General features: G+C 36.4%; 3 protein-coding genes across 4 annotated transcripts in view; 2 read left to right on the top strand and 1 right to left on the bottom strand.

The window, feature by feature from the left end:
* Positions 1–21,135, bottom strand: part of LOC123529728 (uncharacterized) — a 45,537-nt gene extending 24,402 nt beyond the window's left edge. For both annotated transcript variants that reach the window (XR_008366135.1, XM_045310234.2), the window contains exon 1: positions 21,069–21,135. The gene's annotated coding sequence lies outside the window, so the exon portion shown is untranslated. The remainder of the gene's footprint in view (positions 1–21,068) is intronic.
* Positions 5,541–8,515, top strand: LOC128548780 (zinc finger MYM-type protein 1-like). Its single transcript, XM_053524254.1, has 2 exons — positions 5,541–5,662; positions 7,657–8,515. Exons 1-2 carry the CDS (start codon positions 5,541–5,543, stop codon positions 8,513–8,515), a joined length of 981 nt encoding a protein of 326 aa, XP_053380229.1.
* The window catches only part of LOC123529705 (tetratricopeptide repeat protein 27-like), a 76,944-nt gene continuing 70,329 nt past the window's right edge, over positions 21,117–27,731 (top strand). The window contains 1 exon segment of the mRNA XM_053524187.1: positions 21,117–21,257. Within this exon segment, the coding sequence (XP_053380162.1) occupies positions 21,203–21,257 (55 nt within the window). The 5' untranslated portion in view covers positions 21,117–21,202.

Genomic DNA, 27,731 nt, shown 5'->3' with positions numbered 1-27,731 from the left:
GACTTCCTTGACTTCTATGACACTGAATTTGTGTACATATTTCACATGCTGGCAAAGCAACACCAGATTTTCATGACAAGACATTTTTTTTTTTCCTTTACCTATTCACTTCACACTTTATGTCTGTATTCATAAGTTTGAAGATGCAGGAGCAAAATAAAGCCATTACATATTATTGGTTATATAAAAGTATAATAACATTTTGACAATGTATACCAGATGTTTGTCAAATTGATTTTCTCTATAGCTTTTAAAGAAAGAAGAAATTTTGCAGTTTCAACAGGAAACAAGAGCACCGCCTTGCGGGTGCTGACGTTCATCTGATTTTTTTTGTATAATAGAAATATTGTCCTACCCATGATTTTCTAAGTCTAAAAAGGGCCATCATTCTTGCAAAAAGCAGGATGGAGTTATGTTTCTTGATGTATAGTGTCAGCTTATGATGGTGAAAAACTGTTGCAAGTTTTAAAGCAATAGCTTTGATAGTTTATGAGAAAAGTTGACTTAAACATAATTACTCAACCAAGAAAATGATTTTCTAAGTCCAAATTGGGCAATAATTATTGCAAAAAGCAGGATGGAGTTATTTTGCTTGCTGTACAGGGTCAGCTTATGATGGTGAACAAGTGTTGCAAGTTTCAAAGCAATAGCTTTGATAGTTTAAGAGAAACAAGAGCTGTCCGTAAGACAGCCAAGCTCGACTATTCGAAATATTGTCACAGAAGCAGGAAATTATTACCCAAAATGTTAAATATCAAAAGAGTTTTAAGTTCGAAAGCGGACAAAATTTGACCAAAATGCATATCAGAGTTATGGGACTTGATGCTATCAACTATTTTTATAACCCCAAAGAAACATGTTAAGTTTCAATTCAATATCTGCATTAGTTCTGGGATAGTAACTTGCATGTAAAACTTTAACCAGAATTTTCTAAGTCCAAAAGGGGGCATAATTTGCTCAAAATACATGTTAAGAGTTATGGAACTTGAAACAGAGAGGTTGGTTATTGACCTAGAAAAAGAATAAATAAGTTTCAAAGCTATATGCTTTTTGGTAATAGCTGTATGTACTTGCACGCAAAACTTTAACCAGGATTTCTAAGTCCAAAAGGGGGCATAATTTGCCCAAAATACATGTCAGAGTTATGGGACTTGATTCTATCAACTAGTTTTATAACCCCGAAGACACATGTGAAGTTTCAATTTAATATCTGTAGTAGTTTTGGAGATAGTAACTTGCATGTAAAACTTTAACCAGGATTTTCTAAGTCCAAAAGGGGGCATAATTTGCCCAAAATACATGTCAGAGTTATGGGACTTGACCCAGTGAGGTAGGTAATTGATCTAGAAAAAGAAAAAATAATTTTCAAATCTATATGCCTTTTAGTAACAGCTGTATGTACTTGCACGCAAAACTTTAACCAGAATTTTCTAAGTCCAAAAGGGGGCATAATTTGCCCAAAATACATGTCAGAGTTATGGAACTTGACCCAGTGAGGTAGGTAATTGATCTAGAAAAAGAAAAAATAAGTTTCAAATCTATATACCTTTTAGTAATAGCTGTATGTACTTGCACGCAAAACTTTAACCAGAATTTTCTAAGTCCAAAAGGGGGCATAATTTGGCCAAAATAAAGGTCAGAGTTATGGGACTTGGTGCTATCAACTAGTTTTATAACCCCGAAGACACATGTGAAGTTTCAATTTAATATCTGCATTAGTTTTGGAGATAGTAACTTGCATGTAAAACTTTAACCAGAATTTTCTAAGTCCAAAAGGGGGCATAATTTGCTCAAAATACATGTTAGAGTTATGGAACTTGACCAAGTGAGGTTGGTAATTGACCTAGAAAAAGAATAAATAAGTTTCAAAGCTATATGCCTTTACATGATAGCTGTATGTACTTGCATGCAAAAACTTAACCAAGGTGTGACACCGACACCGACGCTGACGCCAGGGTGAGTAGAATAGCTAGACTATTCTTTGAATAGTCGAGCTAAAAATTGACCTAAACATAAAACTTAACCAAGAAATCTGATATTTTCTAAGTCCAAAAGGGGCCATAAATCTTGCAAAAAGCAGGATGGAGTTATGTTTCTTGCTGTACAGGGTCAGCTTATGATGGTGAAAAACTGTTGCAAGTTTTAAAGCAATAGCTTTGATAGTTTAGGAGAAAAGTTGACCTAAACATAAAACTTAACCAAGAAAACTGATTTTCTAAGTCCAAAAGGGGCAATAATTCTTGCAAAAAGCAGGATGGAGTTATGTTTCTTGATGTTCAGGGTCTGCTTATGATGGTGAGCAAGTATTCCAAGTTTCAAAGCAATAGCTTTGATAGTTTAGGAGAAAAGTTGACTTTAACATAAAACTTAACCAAGAAATCTGATATTTTCTAAGTCCAAAAGGGGCCATAAATCTTGCAAAAAGCAGGATGGAGTTATGTTTCTTGCTATACAGGGTCAGCTTATGATGCTGAACAAGTATTCCAAGTTTCAAAGCAATAGCTTTGATAGTTTAGGAGAAAAGTTGACCTAAACATAAAACTTAACCAGGCAACGCCGACGCCGACAACCGCTCAAGTGATGACAATAACTCATCATTTTTTTTTCAAAAAATCGGATGAGCTAAAAACTAACATGTGAAGGAATATTACATTAAATTTGTCATTTATTTAAGGTGTTGAGCAAAATAATAAACTGTGAGGCTCTGCCAAGCATTAGCATGAGCTTAAATAAATTCAATATGAAAAGTCACCTCTTTTTATTACAAGCATGTGATGTAATGCTAATATTCCATATAAACTATTTTACAAGATGACCTGTTTTTCTTTGTTGATACTGTCTTCAAGAGAAACAATGGCTTAGCATAACACATAAATTCAGCCGTTGTGGAGATACTGCCCAGGGACAGTGTTTTTCCTTGTGAAAAGCAAATATATAACATGGAAACATTTTTATTTGGTTTGAATACTCTATTCCATATAGCAATAAAGCTGTGCCAACCTATAAAACTTGAAAAATATGCGCTAGACACTAAATTTTGAATCTAGTTTTGGACTGGAATTTTTTGGCGTAACTGTTTTGGGGGATGAAATGGAAGAAAAAAACAAGCCTGAAAATGGCTCTTGTAGTATTACAGAATCCTATTATTAAAGGTGGAATAAATGTTAGTGTACACAGTTCCATTAATTATGGCTTATCTCTAAATTTTTCTATTGTGCAACTGTTGTCTGCCTTAGTAAAGGATACAATGTTTTATTGATTATCACAGTACAATTATATGTGATTACAATCCTTATCACAGACGCTGGGAGACAGAAATAAACAAGTTATTATCATTCTTTTAAAGAGAGGGAAAAATACGAATATTACAGTATTAAAATTACTACAGTTAAATGCTGACATAATAAACCCACAGGGACAGGGGAAGACTGCTCCTTAAAACCAACATTAATAGTGGTATTCATTATGACAGTAATACCAGTAATTTCTTTCATTACAGATACGGAATAGAAAACATTAAAATCAAACATCACATCTCTGTAGACTGGGCAGTAAATTTGTTATAAATTTTTGTGATGAGTTTATGACCTCATTTTATTTCAAGACAGTCATGATGATCATTGGGTTCTACCCTCCTTCTTATTGATACTTATCCATATTTTAAATTTGATCAAAACCTCTACAATACAACTGACAGTCCTCAGACAAGGAAAAAATAAGTAAAATATTATTTTAATAACTATACAAGAAACAGTTTAAAATATAGTTCTTGTGCACTGTACACTTACTAACAGCTTTTCAGCTGACAACATAAGCGGCAGATTTCTAAGGAAAAAACAATCTAACATTAAGATTATGTGACTACTGCATTCTTTCCATTGTTCCTTTTAATAATATTACAATAGTATATTGTTCTTCTAGCCAGTGAAATGTCCTACTGTTACGTTCAGAGGGATGGACTGATAGAGGGACGAAGAATTTGATCACTGTATGCCACCCTTCTGGTTAATGATTTTGATATTCTACAAACATTGCTATCCGCTCAACAAGAATTGATATAGTGATGCACCCTTGAAGACATCACTGCATTTGATCAGTCTGTCACTTTCCTGTGCCTACTTTCTACAATATTATGCTCCGATCCGGTGATTTAAATCATAAACATGTCATTGAAACATCAGTATAATTACGTACATGTAGCTTTGAACTATATTTCATTTCCTTTGGCATTGTTTAGAATCTTAAGTTTTTTTTCCAAGATGTTTGAAGATTGGCTGAAAAAGATAGAAAAGACTTGGCTACCAGGCAAGTTCAAGGCCTGGATCTTCCAGCACAGCCTGCTGCCAAGAGTCCTTTGGCATCTGTCGATCTATGAGATACCCTCGCCTGTAGCGGAGGCAATGGAACCATTGCGGAAGTAGATTTTTACCCCCTTCCTTCTCCAGCATTGACCTGTACACAACAACAGGACAGCTAAGGCTACAGATCTCTTCTATTGTTGAAGAATACAAGGTTGGAAAGGCAAGTCTCATCATGACACTACAGGACTCCAAGAATGACAAAATTCGCAATGCAGGCATTGAAGTTCTCACTGGCAGGAGGTGGTCAGCCAAGAAAGCAATGGAGGATGTAACAAGCCGACTCAGCTATAGTGACATTGTTGGACCCCTTGTGTAGGCCTAGGAGATTATGCCAAAGAGGAGTTCAATGTTGGGACACAGCAACAGCCATACAGAGAAGAGAACTGGTTCAGACTGAAGTAAAAAAGGCTGAGGAAGAAGACAGACGAGTATGTGCAGTACAGATGGTAGGACAGGGTCGATGGACTAAGTGAGAGACCATGGAGGGAGACCTTAAATGACAAGATATTTGGAAGAAGGATACACTCCAACTCCAGTTCCTCCTTCGATCTGTGTATGATGTCTTACCCACACCTGCAAACCTACGTTGCTGGGGTTTGTCTGAAGACAATGCCAGCACCCTCTGTGGCCATTCGAAATGCTCCTTAGAGCACATCCTGTCAACCTGTAAGGAAGCCCTAGCTCAAGGTAGATGGCTACAAGACCAAGTACTGCACGGGATTGTCGACATGCTTGAGAAAGCAAAAAAGAAACCGAGACCCCAAACGGGGCCTGTCTTATTCAACTTTGTTAGAGAAAGATGCACATGTGGGGCAGGCACTGGCGTAGCACCCTGTAGGCACTGCAGGCCCGGGCCTACACTTTCTCCGCAAAAATGGAAACGCCAAAAATGCAATAAAAAATCATGGGGGGGGGGGGGGGGGGGGAGGGGTGTAGGGTGACACAAGAGAATACCATGTAAAATTAAGAAAAAGACATTAGATCTAATCAATTCATGAATAATGCCGTAAATTTATATATTATAGAAAGAATGCATAAAATAATAATTTTACAGGTAAATGCACCAGCTGTACTCTGACTGTTTCTACAATTATTGAATAAATCGCAAACGCTTGACTCTATTACTACGGCATGCGTTTTATGATATTGATGATGTTTACATAGCGGGAATTTTTGAAAATGGCAACTGCATGCCCACCTTATCCGGATCCAGGAGAAACCAAACTTTGGAACAATGACAATAAACTTAGTTTGTTATCAAACAAATGGAAAGATTCGAAGGAGTACAAGTTTCCACCCAGGTAACATAAAAACAGTCTTGACTCTAATAATATGTTTAATAATATGTTTGATTATTCCGCACAATGATTATGTAGAGATCTATTCCGTATTGAAGCCGCGGTAAAATTGAAAGTGGCGGGGACCCGAAGTTACACTTCAAAAACATATGAAATGAACCAACCCTAGAAGTCAATGTATAATATTTCGGACAACATTGTTAGGGTGGGTGCTGTCAAATTTTTTAATCTAAGGGAGGCAACTCAAAAATAATGTGTAATTTACTTCATGTATTATAACTTCCCTTGACAAACCCGTATCTTTCTACTGTGTTATATAAACGGTTAAAATGGTTCTTGTCTTATTTATTCAATTCATATATCGAGACCGAAATTGATTTTAAATCAAGCTTGCTAATTTACTTACAACTCTGTATAATTTCAATAGAGGATGTCAACCGGCCCAAAATATACCCAACTAAAAATTTAAATATCAATAACATTTTAGCTTAAATAGAGTATGAATTCAGTAAAACACAAATTCATGTGTATGCTCCCGGTGCCAAAGACATGGGAGGCATACAGTGTTTGAATTGCCTGTCCTACGTCTGTCCGCCAGATTTTTGTGCGTACTTAATTCCCTCTAGAAGTTTTATGTGATAATAGCACTCATCATCAAACATTGTAATGGATACGTGTATATCGTTGGGACTTCTAATTCCGATTATTTGTCCTAGAGTAATGACTCGTTTTTGCTATTACACCAGAACAATTTGTCCTCTATCCTTCCATAAGAGTCTTAAACATGCTAAAAGCTTTCAACTAAAATTTGTTATTTATATATATTGTGATTATGTTTTTGCAAATATGAAATAATTCTAGCTGTTGTTACCTGTGCAACATATTGCGCAGTAGGTCTGTCCATTATTTTTCGTGAAATAGAAAGTTGTGTTATTTTTAGACGGTATCGAACACTTTGTGTTAAATAATTGTGAACATGTTTTGGCCAGAAAAAAGCGAATTAGATAGTTTCGATTAAGAGGAAAGGATGTCATTTTACAAGTAAGATGACGGAAAGTAAAGAAAATGTTGCTTTGGATAGTGTAACCGCGAATATATACATTTGCAGTTAAATTCCTGTTCATCTTTAAGCAAGTTTAAGTTTTTCATATTATAACAATATGTGTAAATTATGGGTTGTCTTAATCAAACACCAAAGGAATTTAAAAATGCTGACGGATAGTAGAGTTATGACCCCTGGAAAAAATTAAACAAAACTTAAGAAATATTTAAATATTGCATAAAAAAACAGAGGTGAAAATTTAAGAATACAAACCAATATGTCCTTATTATTTTTTCAGTTGCTTCAGTTAGTGGTTCTTACATTTGAATATGTGTTTCAAATTGGTCATGCACTTATCCTCTCAATAACATAAATACGGGAATGAGTAGACATACCCGTATGATCAGTGAAAATAATAGAGTGCATAATAACGTACCTTGATATAAAAAATAATTCTGTCCATAGAAAACAAATCTAGGAAATGTCCTTAAACCAACTCCTGCAATTTTCACCAAACTGAAATGAAACTTAGTGGGCATGTGGCATACATGCGCGTTTTCTTACCTTTATGTCCAAAGATTTTTTACCGGAGATTTTGGCCTTGTTTACCCTGTATATTACAATGACATCTGAACACTGTAAACTCAACTCCAGCATTCTATCCGATTCAAATGAAACTTGGTAAACATTATTGACACGCCCAATTTGTCTGAAGTTTTGTGTCCGATTCTGTTTGTAGTTATACCTTTATTTAGACTTCATATTATTCCATCAAGCATTTTCAGCGGGCAAGTATCATAATATTTCTCTTATTGTATTTCAAGTTTATCTTTTTGCACGGCTTGATTATGATTATTTTTATACAATTTTTAATAGAACATCATTCTGTGAAAGGGATATGTTCGTGAACAATTTGAATAAATCTTTTACTACATATCTAAAACATTGGTTGCAGGAATATCGGAGGGAAAGAGCGGCGATTCAACTCTAACTGGCTTGCTGACTATCATTTGCTACGATACTCGCAGTCGCAAGATTCTGTTTATTGCGCTCCATGCTTACTGTTTGGAAGTAGTAAAGACAGGGCCTTATCTTCGTCTGCAGTGAGCGATTGGAAGAATTTATCAACATATGTTAAGCGTCATCAAGTTGATGAATTACATCGTGCTAGTGTTGTTTTAGCCGAAAACTTTGTTGACGTTATGGTTGGCAAAAAAGAATCTATCCTTTGTAAAATATCCTCTTCCAGCAAACAAATAGTAGAAAAAAAATGGCATGTTCTGAAAGAAATCATAGAAGTTCTAATAATGTTAGGAAAACAGAATATTGCAATACGTGGTCACAAGGAGGAGAAAAGTAATTTCATGGCGGTTTTACAAGGGTTGGCGAAAAAGGATCCAGTTCTGTCAGACCATTTAGCCAATGCACCATCCAATGCAAAGTATACTTCGCCTGAAATACAAAATGAACTTCTAAGTTTATGCGGCGACCAAATATTGGACATGCTAACAACTCAGTGCAAGAATGCGGGTGTGTTTGCTATTATGGCAGATGAATCTTCTGACATATCCACGAAGGAACAGTTGTCAATCTGCGTCCGCTACATTGAAAAGAACGAACATAACAGACACAAGCTGAGGGAGGATTTCCTTGGATTCATCACCTGTAAATCAATAAAAGGACAGGCCATCGCACAACTCACCTTAGAAAATCTGCAACATTGGGGTCTTGATGTATTGAAGTTAAGGGCACAATGTTATGACGGGGCAAGCAACATGTCCGGAAAGGATAATGGCGTGCAAGCTTTAATTTGAGAGCGTGCTCCACTTGCACACTATGTGCATTGCAAGTCGCATTGTCTCAATTTGGCTTTGGTGCACAGTTCTAAATTACAATGTGTTAGGACAATGATGAAAACAGTGCAAGATATTGCATTTGCTTTCCAGTACTCTGCAAAACGTCTTCAGGCTTTCGCCGACGAGCTTGCAAATGATGCCAACACAAGGGAACAGCTTGACGGGCGACACAAACTGAAGACGCTTTGTGAAACACGATGGATGAGCCGTGCTGATGCCCTGACAACATTCAAGAATGCTTTCCCTGTCGTCATACATGCTCTGGAAACTCTTGGAGAAGACAACGATGATAAAGCTCGAGAACACTTGATAGGTGTTCTACGGTTTGAGTTCATCATTGCTTTGACGACTGCGGAACATATATCTTGAGTGCTCTTGTTGGTTAGACAGCAATTCTTCAAAAGGTAATTTTATCAGATTTTCAAATTTATGCACGATTAATTATTTCTGCAACAGCGTTTTTGTTCAGGGTGGCATTAAGAACTTCTTTAATTCTGGAAAAAATTAAATCATGCAATCGCAAATTTATTAAGTAAATACTTCAACCCATTTTGAATGTAGCAATATTTTCATTGAGAAGACACTTTTAAAAGGAAGCAAAAAGAGAGCATATGCATATGCTTGACAAGTTTTGCGAGTAGTTTGAATAAACGAGCCTTGTTTACATGGACACAAACAAGTAATTACTCATTTCTCTCAAGCACATAGTTATGGAAGTTCTGCAGGGTTGAACAAATATATATCTATACAATGTACAGTTCTATTTAAACAAAAATTTTCAAAGCACAATGAAAGGGACATGTGCTTGATTTTTTTGTTTTAACGATTTAAAAATTTGGGTTCTGAGGTTAATTTTCAGCGTGGACTCTTGCGGGCATTTTTGACACTTTATTTAAGACATTTTCACGTATAAAAAAGTTCCACGATGTATATTTCAATGAACCTTGTCATTGTTTTACAATCGCTTTGCAGAATTAGTAAAAATATGATGCATTGAAATATATAACACTAACAATACAATTGTCTAAATGTATAACGTTTAAGATACTGGCAAAAACACTTAGTGTTGCGTCAGAAGACTTGTAAATATGATTATCAAATATATTGTATAGAAACTTTGTATTATTCAAGGCTGACATGGACTTGATTGAGGCCACAAAAGAGGCAAGGGTAGTTGTTGGTATTCTGAATAAAGAACGTGGAGACCCTCTTGTTTTCGAGGGAATTTTCCAGACAGCAGTAAACATTGCATCCCAGTTCCAGGTAAACAATTCTTTATCACTAAGTAACATTTTTAACGGACTGGTAAGACTTAAAGTTATACGTTCACTACTAACAAACTCGGTACTTTATTCAAATATTTGATAAACTGGTTCTTTTAGTTATAATAGTTAAATTTCTGCCAGCATAGATCAAATGTACTTTAATGGCATGTGTTTTGAAAATGTCGACATGATGTACTGGTTTCAGATTGACCCGTCCATTCCAAGGCAGATTCAGCGGCAACAACACAGAGCTAATTATGATATAGCAGACCCTGAACAATACTGGAGAGTTGCTCTTTACAATGTCTTTGTTGATCATCTTATCCTAGAAATCACAAATCGGGTGATTTCAAATGAGGATCGTTTCACCGCTCAGTTGCTGATACCTACCAGACTGCCGGAATTAACTAACAATCTGGTGGATGTATGTATTGTTTAAGTACCCCAAATAATATTGACAATTTAGATCCATCTTATTTTCTTATGTAAAAATGTGCTATCATCTTTATTCATAAACCTGTATAGATAAAATGCGTATTCATTTTTTTAAATTAAATATTTCTTTCTCAATAAAGTCAATTATCCGTTAAGTTAAACTGCATAAAATACTCTGATTATGTGCGGAAGAACACGCTGACTCTATGAGTTCGCATGTGAGTGTCTGTTAAGCTGTCACGTTCATAAAATAATTAAATTCCTTATCTTTGGCTGACAGGTTATATACACTTGCTATGCAGAGGACATCAACTTACCAAAAGAGCTGTTTGAATATGAGATACGGAGATGGACTATGAGGTGGTCGGATGGTGCACAAAAACCAACCACACTAATCGACACCCTAGACCGAACCCCAAGTGAAGCTTACCCGAGCATCTGCAGTATACTGAAAATATTGTTGTCAATGCCAGCCACATCAGCGTCATGTGAACGGTCATTCAGCAGTATGAAGAGAACAAGAGATCACAGAGTGATCTTGGCGCCCAATAATGTGCCATTTTTGAGTGTTCCAAAGTTCAAGACTTATTGACTAGCTCAAGGTCATATTTCATTTCTGTACACAACACAAATCTATGCATGTGGTCCAAATTTGAAGCCTGTACCTTAAAAAATGTGAAAGTAGGTCCCTAGGTCAATGTCAAGGTCAAAGTTTGTTTCGGTACACAAAACTATGCATGTGGTCCTAAATTTGAAGCCTGTAGCTACAGAAATGTGAAAGTAGGTCACTAGGTCAATCTTAAGGTCAAAGTTCATTTCGGTACACAAAACTATGCAAGTGGTCCAAATTTGAAGGCTGTAGCTTGAGAAATGTAAAAGTAGGTCACTAGGTCAAAATCCAGGTCAAATTTTACTTCGGAATACAAAACTATGCATGTGGTCCAAATTTGAAGCCTGTACCTTCAAAAATGTGAAAGTAGGTCACTAGGTCAATGTCAAGGTCAAAGTTTTTTTCGGTACACAAAACTATGCATGTAGTCCAAATTTGAAGGCTGTAGCTTGAGAAATGTGAAAGTAGGTCACTAGGTCAAAATCAATGTCAAATTTCATTTTGAAACACGAAACTATGCATATGGTCCAAATTTGATGCCTGTACCTTCAAAAATGTGAAAGTAGGTCACTAGGTCAATGTCAAGGTCAAAGTTTTTTTCGGTACACAAAACTATGCATGTAGTCCAAATTTGAAGGCTGTAGCTTGAGAAATGTGAAAGTAGGTCACTAGGTCAAAATCAATGTCAAATTTCATTTTGAAACACGAAACTATGCATATGGTCCAAATTTGATGCCTGTACCTTCAAAAATGTGAAAGTAGGTCACTAGGTCAAAATAAAAGTCAAAGTTTTTTTCAGTGCACGAAATTATGCATGTGGTCCAAATTTGAAGGCTGTAGCTACAGAAATGTGAAAGTAGGTCACTAGGTCAAAATCAAGGTCAACTCATGTCAAGGTTCATCTTGCCACTCAAAAATATACATGTGGTCCAATTTTGAATGTTGTAGTTACTGACAAGAACATTTTAAAAGCTTTTCCCTATATAAGTCTATATGAACCATGTGACCCCCAGGGCGGTGCCATATTTAACCCTAGGAGGATAATTTGAACAAACTTGGTAGAGAACCACTAGATGATGCTACATTACAAGTATCAAAGCCCTAGGCTTTGTGGTTTGGACAAGAAGATTTTCAAAGTTTTTCCCTATATAAGTATGTAAACCATATGACCCCCAGGGCGGTGCCATATTTGACCCTAGGGGAATAATTTGAACAATCTTAGTTGAAGACCACTAGATGATGTCACATACAAAATATCAAAGCCCTAGGCCCAGTGGTTTTGGACAAGAGGTTATTCAAAGTTTTTCCCTATATAATTTAAGTCTATATAAACTATGTGAGCCCCAGGGCGGGGCCATATTTGACCCCAGAGAAATAATTTGAATCATCTTGGTAGAGGACCACTAGATGATGCTTCATACCAAATATAAAAGCCCTAGGCACTGTGGTTTTGGACAAGAAGGTTTTCAAAGTTTTTCCCTATATAAATCTATATAAATTATAGAAATAAACAAAGGGCCATAACTCACTCATAAATTGTTGAACTAGTCTGATTTTCAGGGGGACACAACTAGGGTACCAATACATCATTCTGACAAAGTTTGGTCAAAATCCCCCCCAGTAGTTTCTGAGGAGATGCGATAACGAGAAATTGTTAATGGACGGACGGACGGACAGACGGACGGACGGACCACGGACGCAGAGTGATTTTAATAGCCCACCATCTGATGATGGTGGGCTAATAAAAACATACCTTAGAAATACAATGACTGAAAACCGTCTCGCTAGTCTTGCTCTGTTGCATATTCATCGAGATATGGAGATAGATGTTGACAAAATTATTAACAAGTTTGCCTCGGTTAAATGCCGAAATATTGAATTCATATAGATGGAATGTCATACTAACACAGCTTGAGTTATTTAACGCTGATGAAATAAAGTAAAAAATAAATCATAGAAACTGAGAATAAATGGCACTGATTACAGTTTTGTTTAATACCTCCGAAATGTACCAGATTGCACCATTTAACATACATTTTCAAAAAAATTTATGGGGGGGCATGCCCCCAGACCCCCCTAGCAAATCGCACCTTTGGTGCTCTTACCTGTGGGCCTACAAGATAAAATTCCTCAGCTATGCCCCTGGCAGGGGCATGGCTGTCCACTCAAATTATATTTCAAGGTGCAAATGACAGGGAGATAAGGGTTGACCTGGGCCAAAAACTGCAGTTCATACAATTGTCTAAACAACAATCAGGCCAGACATTGCGATCACCTCAGAAAAGGCCAAAAAGATTGAGATTGTGGAACTTATAATTCCATGGGAAAAAAGGTGCTTGCAGTCTGAGGAGCAGAAGAGAGGAATGAACAAAGATCTCTTTGATCAGTGCCAACACAAAGAACTTTCTTGGTCGAGGTTGGCTACAGGGGTTTTATTGTCCACTCAGTGTGGAAAATGGTGAAAGCCTTTGGGATTGTTGTAAAGAACGAAGAGCTGAAATCAGGAAAATAGCTCTAGTTGCTGAAGGAAGCTCCAGCTGTCTGCGGTACAAAAGGAATGCCAGTAGCTGGAATCACACCACCAATGGGTAATGTTTGGCCATCAAGAGCCTGTCCTGGGTTGAAAAGGGCAAAACAGGCACTGGCAGATGGTTCCTAGCTGAGCACTTTGGTTGTAGCAGCACAGACACTGCATGAAACACACCAATATGAAACAAATTCAATCTTGACATATTTATATAACAAGAGGGTCATGATGACCCTGGATCGCTCACCTGAGTAATATGAGCTACATGTTTCAAATGTCAAACTGATGATAAAATATTAAGAAAGTCAGTAGGTCACATTCATGGTCAATGAAATTCAGTTTTACGATTTGTGTGCAAAACTGTGTATGTCATCAAAATTACAAGGCTGTATCTTAAAAAACAAGGAAGTAGGTCAGTAGGTTAAGGTCACAGTCAAGTGACATCATATTACTTGTGGTCATCAGGTAATTATAATTAAATAGTCTTGGAAATAGGATCAGATGATTTTTTAAGCATTTTTCCTATATAACTCACATAATAACTAAGTGACCCCACGGCGGGGCCTCTTTTAACCCCAGGGGCAAAATTTGAACAATTTTGGTAGAGGACTACTAGACATTGCTAGACAATGCATCATACCAAATATCAAAAGCTTAGGTCGTAAGTTTTTCCTATATAAGTCTATAAAAAACTTGGGACCCCCAGGGCAGGGCCTCTTTTCACCCAAGGGGTACAATTTGAACAATTTTGGTTGTGGACCATAAGACAATGCTACAAACCAAATATCAAAGGTCTAAGCGTTGTGGTTTCAGACAAGTAGATTTTTAAACTTTTTTTTCCTATGTAAGTCTATGTAAAACTTGTGATCCCCGGGGTGGGGCCATATTTGACCCTAGGGGGATAATTTGAACAGTCTTGGTAGAAGACCACTAGATGATGCTACATACCAAATATCAAAGACCTAGGCCATGTGGTTTTGTACAAGAAGATTTTCAAAGTTTTCCCAGTATTAGTCTATATAAACCATGTGACCCTCGGGGTGGGGCCATATTTGACCCTAGGGGGATAATTTGAACAATTTTGGTAAAAGACCATTAGATGATGCTACACACCAGATATCAAAGTCCTAGGCCCTGTGGTTTTGGACAAGAAGATTTTGAAAGTTTTTCCTTTCGGTTGCCATGGCAACCAGAGTTCTGCATGGAATTCAATTCTTTGAACAATTTTGAAAGGGGGCCACCCAAGGATCATTCCTGTGAAGTTTGGTGTAATTCTGCCCAGTGGTTTTCAAGAAGATTTTTTTAAGGAAATGTGGATGGATGGACGACGCATGCCGCACGACGCATGCCGGATATCGAGCAGTCACAAAAGCTCACCATGAGCCTTTGGCTCAGGGGAGCTAAACAAGAGGACCATGATGGTCCTGAATCGCTCACCTCTTCCCACATGACCCAGTTTTGAGTATGACGTCGTTTTTTCTATTATTTGACATAGTGACCTAGTTTTTGAGCTCATGTGACCCAGTTTTGAACTTGACCTAGATATTATCAAGATAAAAATTCTGACCAATTTTCATGGAGATCCATTGAAAAATATGGTCTCTAGAGAGGTCACAAGGTTTTTCTATTATTTGACCTATTGACCTAGTTTTCGAAGGTACGTGACCCTGTTTTGAACTTTACCTAGATATCATCAAGGTAAACATTCTCACTAATTTTCATGAAGATCTCATGAAAATTATGGCCTCTAGAGAGGTCACAAGGTTTTTCTATTTTTATACCTACTGGCCTATTTTTGACCGCACGTGACCCAGTTTCGGAACTGACCTAGATATCATCAAGGTGAACATTCAGATCAATTTTCATGCAGATCCATTGAAAAATATGGCCTCTAGAGAAGTCAAAAGATTTTAATAATTTTAGACCTACTGACCTAGTTTTTGATCGTAGTTGACCCAGTTTCAAACTTGACCTAGATATCATCAAGATGAACATTCAGACCAACTTTCATACAGATCCCATGAAAAATATGGCCTCTAGAGAGGTCACAAGGTTTTTTTATTATTTGACCTACTGACCTAGTTTTTTAAGGCACGTGACCCAGTTTCAAACTTGACCTAGATATCATCAAGGTGAACATTCTGACCAATTTTATTGGAGATCCATTCACAAGTATGGCCTCTAGAGAGGTCACAAGGTTTTTCTATTTTTAGACCTACTGACCTAGTTTTCGACCGCACATGACCCTGTTTTGAACCTGACCTAGATATCATCAAGATGAACATTCAGACCAATTTTCATACAGATCCCATGAAAAATATGGCCTTTAGAGAGGTCACAAGGTTTTTCTATTATTTGACCTACTGACCTAGTTTTTGAAGGCACGTCTCCCACTTTCGAACTTGACCTAGATATCATCAAGATGAATATTCAGACCAACTTTCATACAGATCCCATAAAAAATATAGCCTCTAGAGAGGTCACAAGGTTTTTCTATTATTTGACCTACTGACCTAGTTTTTGATGGCACGTGACCCACTTTAAAACTTGACCTAGATATCATCAAGGTGAACATTCTGACCAATTTTCATGAAGATCTCATGAAATATATGGCCTCTAGAGAGGTCACAAGGTTTTTTTTTTTTTCACCTACTGACCTAGTTTTTGACCGCACGTGACCCAGTTTCAAACTTGACCTAGATATCACCAAGACGAACATTCAGACCAACTTTCATACAGATCCCATGAAAAATATGGCCTTTAGAGAGGTCACAAGGTTTTTCTATTATTTGACCTACTGACCTAGTTTTTGACGGCATGTGACCCAGTTTCGAACTTGACCTAGATATCATCAAGGTGAACATTCTGACCAATTTTCATGAAGATCTTGTGAAATATATGGCCTCTAGAGAGGTCACAAGGTTTTTCTATTTTTAGACCTACTGACCTAGTTTTTGATGGCACGTGACCCAGTTTCAAACTTGACCTAGATATCATCAAGATGAACATTCTGACCAACTTTCATAAAGATCACATGAAAAATGTGACCTCTAGAGTGGTCACAAGCAAAAGTTTACGGACGGACGAACGCACGCACGGAGGACGGACACCGCGCGATCACAAAAGCTCACCTTGTCACTTTATGACAGGTGAGCTAAAAAATACATGTAACTGCTGTTCTTTGTTCCTTCTAAAGACTGTCCATGAAAGCTGTGTATTACAAACACCTAAGTTAGTTATCAGACCTGAATGCCGTGATTTTACAATTGTCAAATAATTGGTACTTTATGAAGATCTGATAAGCAGGGAAAACTTCAGAAAAGATTAACTAAACTTTGCTTTATGTATACAGTGTTTTACTCGTATCAATAAACGAAAATAATCGGCATGACCATTGTGTGAATAAAGAAAATAATTGGCACTTTGGTCGCGCGGATAAGGAAAATTATTGGCACAACCGCCGTGCGGATAGCCTTGGCCATAAGATTATCTAAGGCAAATCTGGTGTGGTTGTAGTCCAACTAATGGTACGCTAGTCGTGATATTGTGATAATTTTTGCACAGGTCAATATCTCTCTTCCACTTATAACCCACTTAACATTCAAAACAATGCAGAAAGTTTTCCTTCTATGTGTATATAACCAGCGATGCAAATTGTGTCGCTACCTTTGGAGGCTTTAAATATATACTTAAACCCAATTTTTCACACTAAAATTACATGTCTGGAATTTCAAAATACAATCATTATATGTCCTTACTGTGGCTTACAAATGAGAAACCCTCCATTTTGTAGGCAAAACACGTTTTTAAAGCTCAGTGTATGTCAGTGTGTTTTCCGCTTACACTGTTAAATTTCTACCTCAGTCATGTAAAGCTGTGTGTGTATCAATTGGTTTATTTTTTTTAAACCCTGTTATACGTTCCAAGCGTTTCATTGGTTATTCGTTTATACATTTCAAATTTGAATATGTATAATATGGAAGTTGTTATGGTAGGTTTAACATTCCATTTTTAACTTTTGTTAATATTTTGGCATTTTTAAATCATTGTTTATGTTTTTCATAGTGAAAAAAAACAACAGTAGTAAAACTAGAAATGTGTCCATGGGACACAGATGCCCCCACTACATGACATTAGTCAGGGGCCAGAGCTCCTACAATACTGAATGAATCCGGATGCGAAACCCCAGGTGCACAACTACACATGCTGACCAACATGCCTGTAAAGTTTTGCGACTCTAGGTCATATACTTTTGGAGCTAGGCATGACACAACATTAAAATGACCAATTTTTACAAAGTCAGCGGCCATAACTGCTACATGACTGAATGAATCCGGACGCGAAACCCCAGGTGCACAACTACACATGCTGACCAACATTCCTGTAAACTTTGGTGATTCTAGGTCAAATACTTTTGGAGCTATGCGCGACACAACATTAAAATGACCAATTTTTTACTAAGTCAGGGGCCATAACTCCTACATGTCTGGATTAATCCGGACGCGAAACCCCAGGTGCACAACTACACATGCTGACCAACATGCCTGTAAAGTTTTGTGACTCTAGGTCATATACTTTTGGAGCTAGGCACGACACAACATTAAAATAACCAATTTTTACAAAGTCAGGGGCCATAACTTCTACATGACTGAATGAATCCGGACGCGAAACCCCAGGTGCACAACTACACATGCTGACCAACATTCCTGTAAAGTTTTGTGACTCTACATCAAATACTTTCAGAGCTACGCACGACACAACATTTTCGGAAGAACGGACTGACGGACAGACGGACGGATGGAAGGACGGACGGACAAGAGCAAATCTATATGCCCCCCCCCAAAAATGTGTATGTAAAATTATAAATCATAAAGTTTAAATCGCATCAATTTCCACCACAGTTTTGATCATAACTACTTGAGACGTAGAGGCAGACACACAGGAAATGTTAGTCTGTAAAATAGGTCTGCCTTGCAGTCGAAAAATTGAGCCTAGTGTGGTGGTAGTCCAAATAATAGGATGTTTTGACTGTCGCTGTCTCCATCAGTCCAAACTTATTCTGTATATTTCTGCTAGGGGATTATTTCTGTTAGGAAATCCCCAATAAAATCCATTGGGAACCTTTTCTGGTAAATGTACAAAGTATTTGTAACGAATACGGTCATTTCTGATAAAGAATTTATGTTGACATTAAAGTACAAACTTACCTTGCTGACATTTTACAAATCTATATTTTGTGTTTTGTTTCTGCAATTTAGTGTCATCTGCAGTCTGCTGTTTATTGAAACCGGTGTCAGGGTAGATATCTCCTCACACCTGTCACATCATATTTTCTAAGATTTAAGTCTCTTATTTAAAATTATGATTCAAATTCAACATTTGAAGTTTCTATATGAATATTAATGTTTAATTTATTAAATCAAGTAAGTCTGACCAGTATATTATGACTTGTTTGGATTTTTTAATGTCTTTGTTTTCCTAACAGTAAAATACAAATACCGTTAAGGCTAAGAGGGATGACAAAAATAAAATACCTGATCATAAAATGAGTCATCCCGATAAGGAAAATGAGAAAGGCTAGTGTGGTGTTGAGATATGAAGACAAATCTAGTCGTCCAACTCTTCCACCGTGAGTACCATTCCCACAGTCAGTGCCATACCATTACAGCCAAAGGGTGTCCAAGAGCTTCTGCACAATCTGAAGCCGCATAAGGCAGCAAGGCCAGACAAGATCCCCACCAGATTGCTGAAGCTAGCATTAGAAGAACTCCCCCCAGGACAAGCTAAACTGTTCCAGTTATCGACTAATCTCGGTAAAATCCCAGAAAACAGCTATAGTCTCACCTGTCTTCTGCATCCAACTGTCGCCCTATCTCTTTGACTTCTGCTTCCTGTAAAATTCTCGAACATATCATCTTCAGCAACATCATGCAACACTTCGATGCTCATCACATACTCTCTGACTGTCAGCATGACTTCAGGAAGAGACGTTCCTGAGACACTCAACAAATCAACACCAGCAAGGACCTCGCCAAAGGCTTAGACAACAACGAACAAATTGATGTTATCCTACTAGACTTTTTCCAAAGCCTTTGATAAGGTGCCCCGTTCTCGACTTCTCCAGAAACTAGACCAATATGGCATCCGTAGTAACATCCATGCTTGCATCGAGGACTTTCTGTCGTCCAGAACTCAACAAGTTGTTCCTCTATCTCACCTGTTACTTCTGGTGTCCCCCAAGGCAGTGTTCTTGGGTCACTACTCTTTCTGGCCTATATAAATGACCTACCAAGGTCAAATAGCACCGGTCTATTTGCCGATGATTCCATGCTGTACAAGAACATCCGGTTTCAGGTAGATGGAGACCAACTTCAAGCAGATCTAGATAGTCTCAGTACTTGGGAGAAGGACTGGCAGATGGACTTCTATCCAGAGAAGTGTGACGTCATCCACATTACAAAAAAGAGAAACCATATCATCACAACCTATAGTCTACATGGAAGTAACCTGAAAACTACACCTAGTGCAAAGTACCTTGGCATCATATCAGACATGTTGACAATACCTCAAAGAAAGCAAATTCAACCATATCTTTTCTTCGTAGAAACATCCATTCCAGCCCAGTCAGTGCTAAAGCCAATGCATACATGACCTATGTCTGCCCTACGGTGGAATATGCTTCACCAGTTTGGTGTCCCTTCTCCGAAAATCACGTCCATCAACCATGTCAACTTGAAATGGTTCAGCAAAGAGCTGCTAGATTTGTGTTCAACAACTATGCTCGGACTAGCAGTGTCACCAACATGTTACAAGACCTGAAATGGGACACACTACAATACCGGCGAAACACTGCAAGAACAACTATGTTTTCAAAATCCTACACAACTTAGTCGACATCACCAAACCCACCACTTGTTCCTGCAAGATACACCAGAGGGCACAACCAAGGTCTTTGCCAAATCCAAACTTGCACATTGACCTACCAGCATAGCTTCTATCCCGCTACTGTCATTCTTTGGAACACACTGCCTCAAGTGGCTGTTGACCAGACAACCCTGGAAGGCTTCAAGTCGGTCTTGGCCAGCCAGCACAACAACTAAACTTCACCGTTTTACCAGTTTTAACTCAGTGTACATAGAGAACTTTTATTACACGGGCCCAGCTAGAAAACTTGACTACTGGTACTATAAGGATTCACTATCATACCAAACTACAGCATTGTACTATCATACCAAACTACAGCATTGTGTATGCATTGTATGTCGGCCAACTAACGCGCATGTGGACAGGCCATACAGCTTACAAGGCCGGCATCTTAATGTACTATACATGCTGCATCTTCTACTATGTAAATACTCACCGATAGCTTCATGCCAGTCCAGCTGAGACACTTTTACTCCGGGCCAAGTCAGTCCTGTCTGGCACACATGTGTACAAAGTTTTAACCAAATTGTCTACTGTATCTTACTTCAACAGAAAATGCAAAAATTTCTATCAGCTTCTCTCTGTTCTTATTATACCTGGGAAGAAGATAGATATCATTGCTCCAGATTATACGTGGAAGTTTCTTGTACTGTACACAGGTTTCATATAATATAATTGAAACTGCGTAAATGTGTCTGTTGATCATACTTATTAACGGTCAAGATCAATTCAGAAATACAGAAAACTCACCTACACTTGACATCCATATCACAATTAGCATAATTAGTGCTAGAGTGGTTTCCCTTGCTAAACATTTTAAATCTCCCACAATGCAACATTAAAATGTCAGCGCCCATGTTTCACACGTGAATTTGGAACAAAAAATGACAAATATACAAAACTTAGAGATTACTCTTCTGCAAACAGATCTTAATTCAGGTATTTTTCATAAATATATCTTCCTACACGGGTGGTTGTCATGTCCGTTTGCTAGTTTTGTAAGTGTTTTTGTTTACCGAATCAAGATTATTTCGGACATGTCCGAGTATTCGGATGACCGCGGATTGTCATCATTTTCTCAAGAGAAAAGTCTTCACATACAACAAGGCTAATTACAAGGGTCTCAGAGAGGAGCTATGCGAGCTACATGAAGACTTGTCTAATATTCCTAATGCTTCAGTTGATGTGGTTTGGACAAAATTCAAGAAGAAATTAACATCCTTGATGAACAAGTATACTCAACATCACTAATCTCGCGTTATCACTAATTTCGCGGTATTTGAGTTGCGCCACCTACTTGGTGTTTACCGGGGAAGTTCGTGACCTATTTACTCGTGCTGGCGGAAAATGTTCCTACCTGCAGTTACATTGCTAAATATCTGTCAAGATTTATTAAAATCGTATTTTTCACATATTTATTGCAAAAATCCATGAATTAAGCAAATATTTGCAATGTTTATAAGTTCGTCTACCAGCTGATCGGCATTTGTCCTCATTAATTATGCAAATTAAGTCCCGCCTATAGGTTAGAGGACACAAAATTTTACGTAACATCCCCCAGCTACAGAAAAATGAATGATATATCGGTATCGGGCGAAACGTCAAAACGTCTTAACTCGACGGATTTTAAAGGGGAGGAAGGGATGGGGGCCTCCAGACCATCTCCTCAAAATACACCCATGATACTGAGCAGTGAATTATAACATGTTAGATAACTATCAAACAGAAAATATTAAGTAATAGTACGATTCTTAGGCTCCGCTACATTATGACCACGCCCGCGACCTTGTGATTTACTTGCAAAATATCTGGTGTGTCTGCTGCACAGAGGAGAATATTTTCGATAGTGCCAATGTTAACAATGTAAACAGATAATGTAAAACATTTAACTTGGCGTTTAATGACTTTTGAGTGTTCCTGTTAGTTTGACTTAGATAGCTTTTCAATGTTTGAATTATATGGGTCTCCCTATTTTGCAGACATTTTAGCAGATTGCAGATTGCAGTCTGCAGTTTTTTCCCTAAACTGCAGACTTTTTTGCAGACGGCAGTCTGCAAGCAGATAAGATTATATAGGGCAAATAATGTTAATTTCCTAAACTGCAGACTATTTCTGCAGACTCTGATTGCAGACTTGTGTAATTATATAAGAGATACCCCCTGTTGGGCATTTTTTAATAGGCTCATTATCTTATTTACCACCTAGTGTGTTCTTCCTGACAAAATAAATGCTTAAGTTAAACATGATTATTTGAATTAGTTTCATATATACAGTCAGGGGTGTAACTGTTTCAAGTTATCGCAGTTTATAACCCATTTCAGTTACTGCTTATTCTTTCATAACTTGTTTCAGTTATCATTAAATATTACAAAGCCCTCCTGTGCCAGTTCCTCATTTTGAATGAGACTAATGCAATTATTTCCTGAATCCTTGAACTTTTATCTTTCCAGTTACGCAGTAAAATTTTTTAGGCAAGGCTGATGAAGCTTTACGCAAAAGATTTAAAGCTATAAAACTCTTAACATCCCATTATGCTTATCAGGTCATGATCAGACTAAAAGCGAATTTGATTAACCACAGTTTGCTACTAATTTCACTTTAAAGGTCACTTTGTGAGAACAGCAAAAAGACTTTTTTGAATAACTTACCTGAGTTAACTATATTTTATAACTAATACAGGTTATAAAATGCTTGAAAAAGTAACTGAAATAGGTTACATAACTTAAAATAGTTACACCCCTGACTGATATACATGTATAATTATATACGCATCATAATCCAAGTTTTCTAGAGTTAAAGAAAATGAAAATGAAAAATAAATAGCAACATTAAACATAATAAGTATCTATAGATTGTCATTAACTTTCATATGTCATTAAAATAGATTGGATGGATCTATTTTATATAAATCAAATTATTTGCTCTAGACATAACCTAGCAAAAAAAAAAAAATTGTTACCGTCTTTTTATCCCGGGCAGATATATTTAAAGTCAATTAAACAGTTTCAGTTAAATAATAAAAAAAATTAATATGATATAATAGGAAATAATAACAAGAGTGCCAGACTGTCACAAAATATGCCCGTCATCGAACTTGACCTAATTCAAGGGCCATAATTCAAGACTGCCTGGGGTGATTTGGGTGGTTAATATTGAACTTGGCCAAAATATTATGCCCACAAACATTGTCAGCAAGTTTGGTGAAGATCAGATGAAACTGTTCGACTTAAGAGAGCGGACAAGGCTAAATTCGCATTTTTTTCGAGCAATTCAAGGACCATATAATCCAAGAGTGCCTGGGGTTTGATGTGTAAATTCTCAATCCAATAAAAGCAATTGTTACTGAGATATGAGCTTGCATGCAAAACTTTAAAACTAGGTGTGATGCAGACGCTGCCGCCCATGGTTAATTAGAATATCTCCGATTATTCTTCAAATGGTCGCAGGCTAGGAAGTGGCATCACTTATATTCAGACAATATATGCATTCTGTGTCTTTCAGCACCAGCGTCATAAAAATATTTAATTTTAACTCATAAGTCAGACTTCGAAATATGATTATTGATTTCATTATAATTCAGCTTTAAAATAGATAGACTTTGCAATTGATAGTATCCTATAAATCTGTCTTACAATGGTCTTGCAGTTACGGTTGTTGTTTGAAATTAATGTATATGATAGAATGAGACTTTAATACAATTAATATAAATACATACATGTATATACATATACAATTAATACAGTAATAGGGATGTAAATGGTATATACTTATATACTTACTGTTCACATCTACTTATCAGATGATTTATTGGCTTTAGCAATTATTGAGTAATTAATTGTGGCTAATTGATATTTGGTGCTAACTGAGTAATTAATTGAGGCTAACTGATATGATAATTAATATCATGGTGTGAGACTGTGCAAATTACAGGATTCTTTTTTATGTAATTACATTTAAAAAAATCAAATTTACAAAATAAGTTTTAAATACATATGTATATAGGAGAAAGTAGCTAAATGATCGATTCCTCTTGGAAAGAAAAAATCGAAAAAAAAAATCAAGTCCTTTCTCTAAATTTAAATGCAAAAAAGAATTTGCACAAATCCTATGATTTTCAGCTTGACATTAACGTATCAAATTTTCTTATAGTTGGCCATCTACGATAATGTGATTTAAAACGTTTTCATCCTAGGTCATAGTACTTTGGCTAAATTAGTGAAAATTGAAATTCATTTTCTAGGAAATTTATTCTTTACCTATAACTTCTTTTTTCCTGTGCAAATTTATGGATCACAGGGTCATAAGCTTGATTTCCTGGAGAGGCATATGTTCTCCGTGACGATTTGATAAAAGACATTGTATCTGAACTTATTCGTCCTCCACCTCTGATTCATGTGGGGAAGTTGGCATTACTAACAGAGATTTGTATAGGTTAAAAATGAGTTGTCTTGATCACGAGAATCAGAAAATCCATTGAATTACGCATTTTTTTTTATTTGGGGTAACAGTGTAAAGGGTAATGGGGTGTCGATTTTGTCGCATTCTCATTTATTGAATAAATCTAAACATCAAAATCTGAGTTCTACACAGAAATTATTTCGCTAAAGTAACAGAGTTTTAAAGGCTGTTTTGATTTAATTCTACTAGGTAAAATAAAATAGTACAGTTTATCCTAAAAAGAGGAGATACATGAAAAAATACTCAATTGCGCTATCTTGTGATTTGGGGGTAGGGGTAGCGTAACATAATTTTACGCGAAAATGAATCCGGTGACGCCATAATTTTATTCCTTCATTCGACAGAAAATAAAGTTTTCATCATCATGTTAGTCATCGTTTGGGTTTTACATGAGACAAGATTAACGCAAACTTTTTATTCAAAACTAAACGTCATATTTGTCGCTCTGACGTCAATTTAATGTAAGTATCAACCTCAACATTAAAATGATCTCCACAAATTATTCACCATTTTTAAGACATTTTTTAATGAAAATATGATGAGTAACAAGCAAATCGATACTTGCTGACTAAACAGAACGATTTGCAAAAACAGTCTGACGGATGCGAAATCATGGTTCATCAAAAATGGACGTCAATGGTCGTGTTTGAAGGTTTGCAGAGAAAAATGTTACAGAAAAATCAAAAATGTAAAATACGCATTTTATGAGGTATATGCTGAATTTTATATTAAACAAAATTTCGAAATGGAACCCAAGAACTTCAAATTAGGTGCATTTCACCTTAATATAAAAACACTGCCTTACAATTCCCAAAGAAAGAATATTACAGAAAAAGAAAAGTAAAAAAGGAATGGTATATGTATATTACTATGACCTTTTATTTACAAATATGTAATAATTCACAGTGATGTGAGCGACCTTATGAATTGTTTCCTGATTATTATCTGAAATTTTCTTAAACAGATATACACATAAATATGTGGAACATGTTTGATCATATATTATTTTAGATTTTTTAAAAATATTGCTTCTGTTTCAAAACTTTCTGAAGATCTCACAATGTTGTTGGGGTGACATATTGGAGGCTGAAAAAATAAGATTAGTCATATTATGGGTGAATTATTTAAGTACTGGGAGCTGTTTTGAGATGGGTACACTGGCACTAAAGATTTCATTGTCAAAGTAGCCATCTGTTTTCAGACATTTTCAGACAGTAGTGCCTTTAAATTATAAACATTGTTTCAGTAATAATTCAGAAGATTTCAGTGTCTGAATTATTCTGAACTACTTTCTAAAATGTTGTGATATCATTTAGAAGTAATCAGAACATTTTCAAACACTTTTTCAAAACAGTGAAATGTTCAAATGTTATTCTTATTCTGAAATAGTCAGAATGTATTTTGACACTTCAAAATACAGACCTGTTCAGATATAGTTCAGGATTAATCCAAACGTACTCATACAAGTTTTCAAACACAGAATTCATACTCGGTCATTATTCAGACAAAAAATTTCTGTTCCAGTATGACAAAAAAGAGCTAGAGCTGTTCCACTTGCCGTATTGAGTCATCTAATGATGCAAGAGACCTGGTTTGTAAGCATTCCGTACAGTACTTTCTCAGAAACCAGCTTATATGCTAAACTTCAACCAAAATGTTTAAGCATTTTTTTTAAAGAGATAAAATTTTGATTAAATAAAAGCTGAGTTACGTAACTTACTGTGTGAAGTTACCTTATGATGCCAATATGTGTGTGAACATTGAAAGCATTTGTTAAACAGTTACAGACATCTGTAAAAATAATGAACAATGTGACAACTACTGGCAGTAACTTTAACTTTTGTTGTTCTTGTAACTATGTTCATATATTATCCCAGTTGTAGGTTTATAAAATAATAAGTCAGAATCCAATACACACTTTTCCATAAATAAAATTCACTTAAAGTCATTTTCAATTTTTTAGAAACTAGAATATTTTATAAAACTGTTTTATGCCTAAGATTCAAAGACAGGGGAGTCATAATGTGTTTAAAATGTCAGTCGGTTCATCCATTTGTCCTTCCTCCAGTCAGTCCATCTAGCACAATTTCTTGTGTAGAAGTTAGTATTCAGTTAAAATAAAACTTTGTATACATCGTCAGCATGAAGTGGTCACAAACATATTATCAGGACTTTCATTTGGAGTAGAAGACCTTATAAGGACAAAGAAAAGCTACAACTTCATCAGAACATTGAGAACATTGTGTACTCGATTCCTCCTACAGTTTCCATCTAAATAAGATGAAACTTTGTATATCGCCAAAATGAAGAGGACACCTGCATGTTGTTGGGACGTTTATTTTTGTTTAAACAAGAGCTGTCCGTAAGACAGCCAAGCTCGACTATTCGAAATATTGTCCCAGAAGCAGGAAAATATTACCCCATAAGGTTAAATATCAAAAGAGTTTTAAGTTCAGAAGGGGACATAATTTGACCAAAATGCATATCAGAGTTATGGGACTTGGTGCTATCAACTAGTTTTATAACCCCAAAGGCACATGTGAAGTTTCAATTCAATATCTGCATTAGTTTTGGAGATAGTAGCTTGCACGTAAAACTTTAATCAGAATTTTCTAAGTCTAAAAGGGGGCAAGGGGGCATAATTTGCCCAAAATACATGTCAGAGTTATGGGAATTGACCCAGTGAGGTTGGTAATTGATCAAGAAAAAGAAAAAATAAGTTTCAAATCTATATGCCTTTTAGTAATAGCTGTATGTACTTGCACGCAAGACTTTAACCAGGATTTTCTAAGTGTTTTCTAATTTTCTAAAAATGGGGCATAATTTGGCCAAAATGAAGGTCAGAGTTATGGGACTTGGTGCTATCAACTAGTTTTATAACCTCGAAGACACATGTGAAGTTTCAATTCAATATCTGTATTAGATTTGGAGATAGTAACTTGCATGTAAAACTTT

This window comes from Mercenaria mercenaria, chromosome 1 (genome assembly GCF_021730395.1).
Source record: "Mercenaria mercenaria strain notata chromosome 1, MADL_Memer_1, whole genome shotgun sequence".
Taxonomy (NCBI): domain Eukaryota; kingdom Metazoa; phylum Mollusca; class Bivalvia; order Venerida; family Veneridae; genus Mercenaria; species Mercenaria mercenaria.
This window is presented reverse-complemented; position numbering and strand designations above follow the sequence as displayed.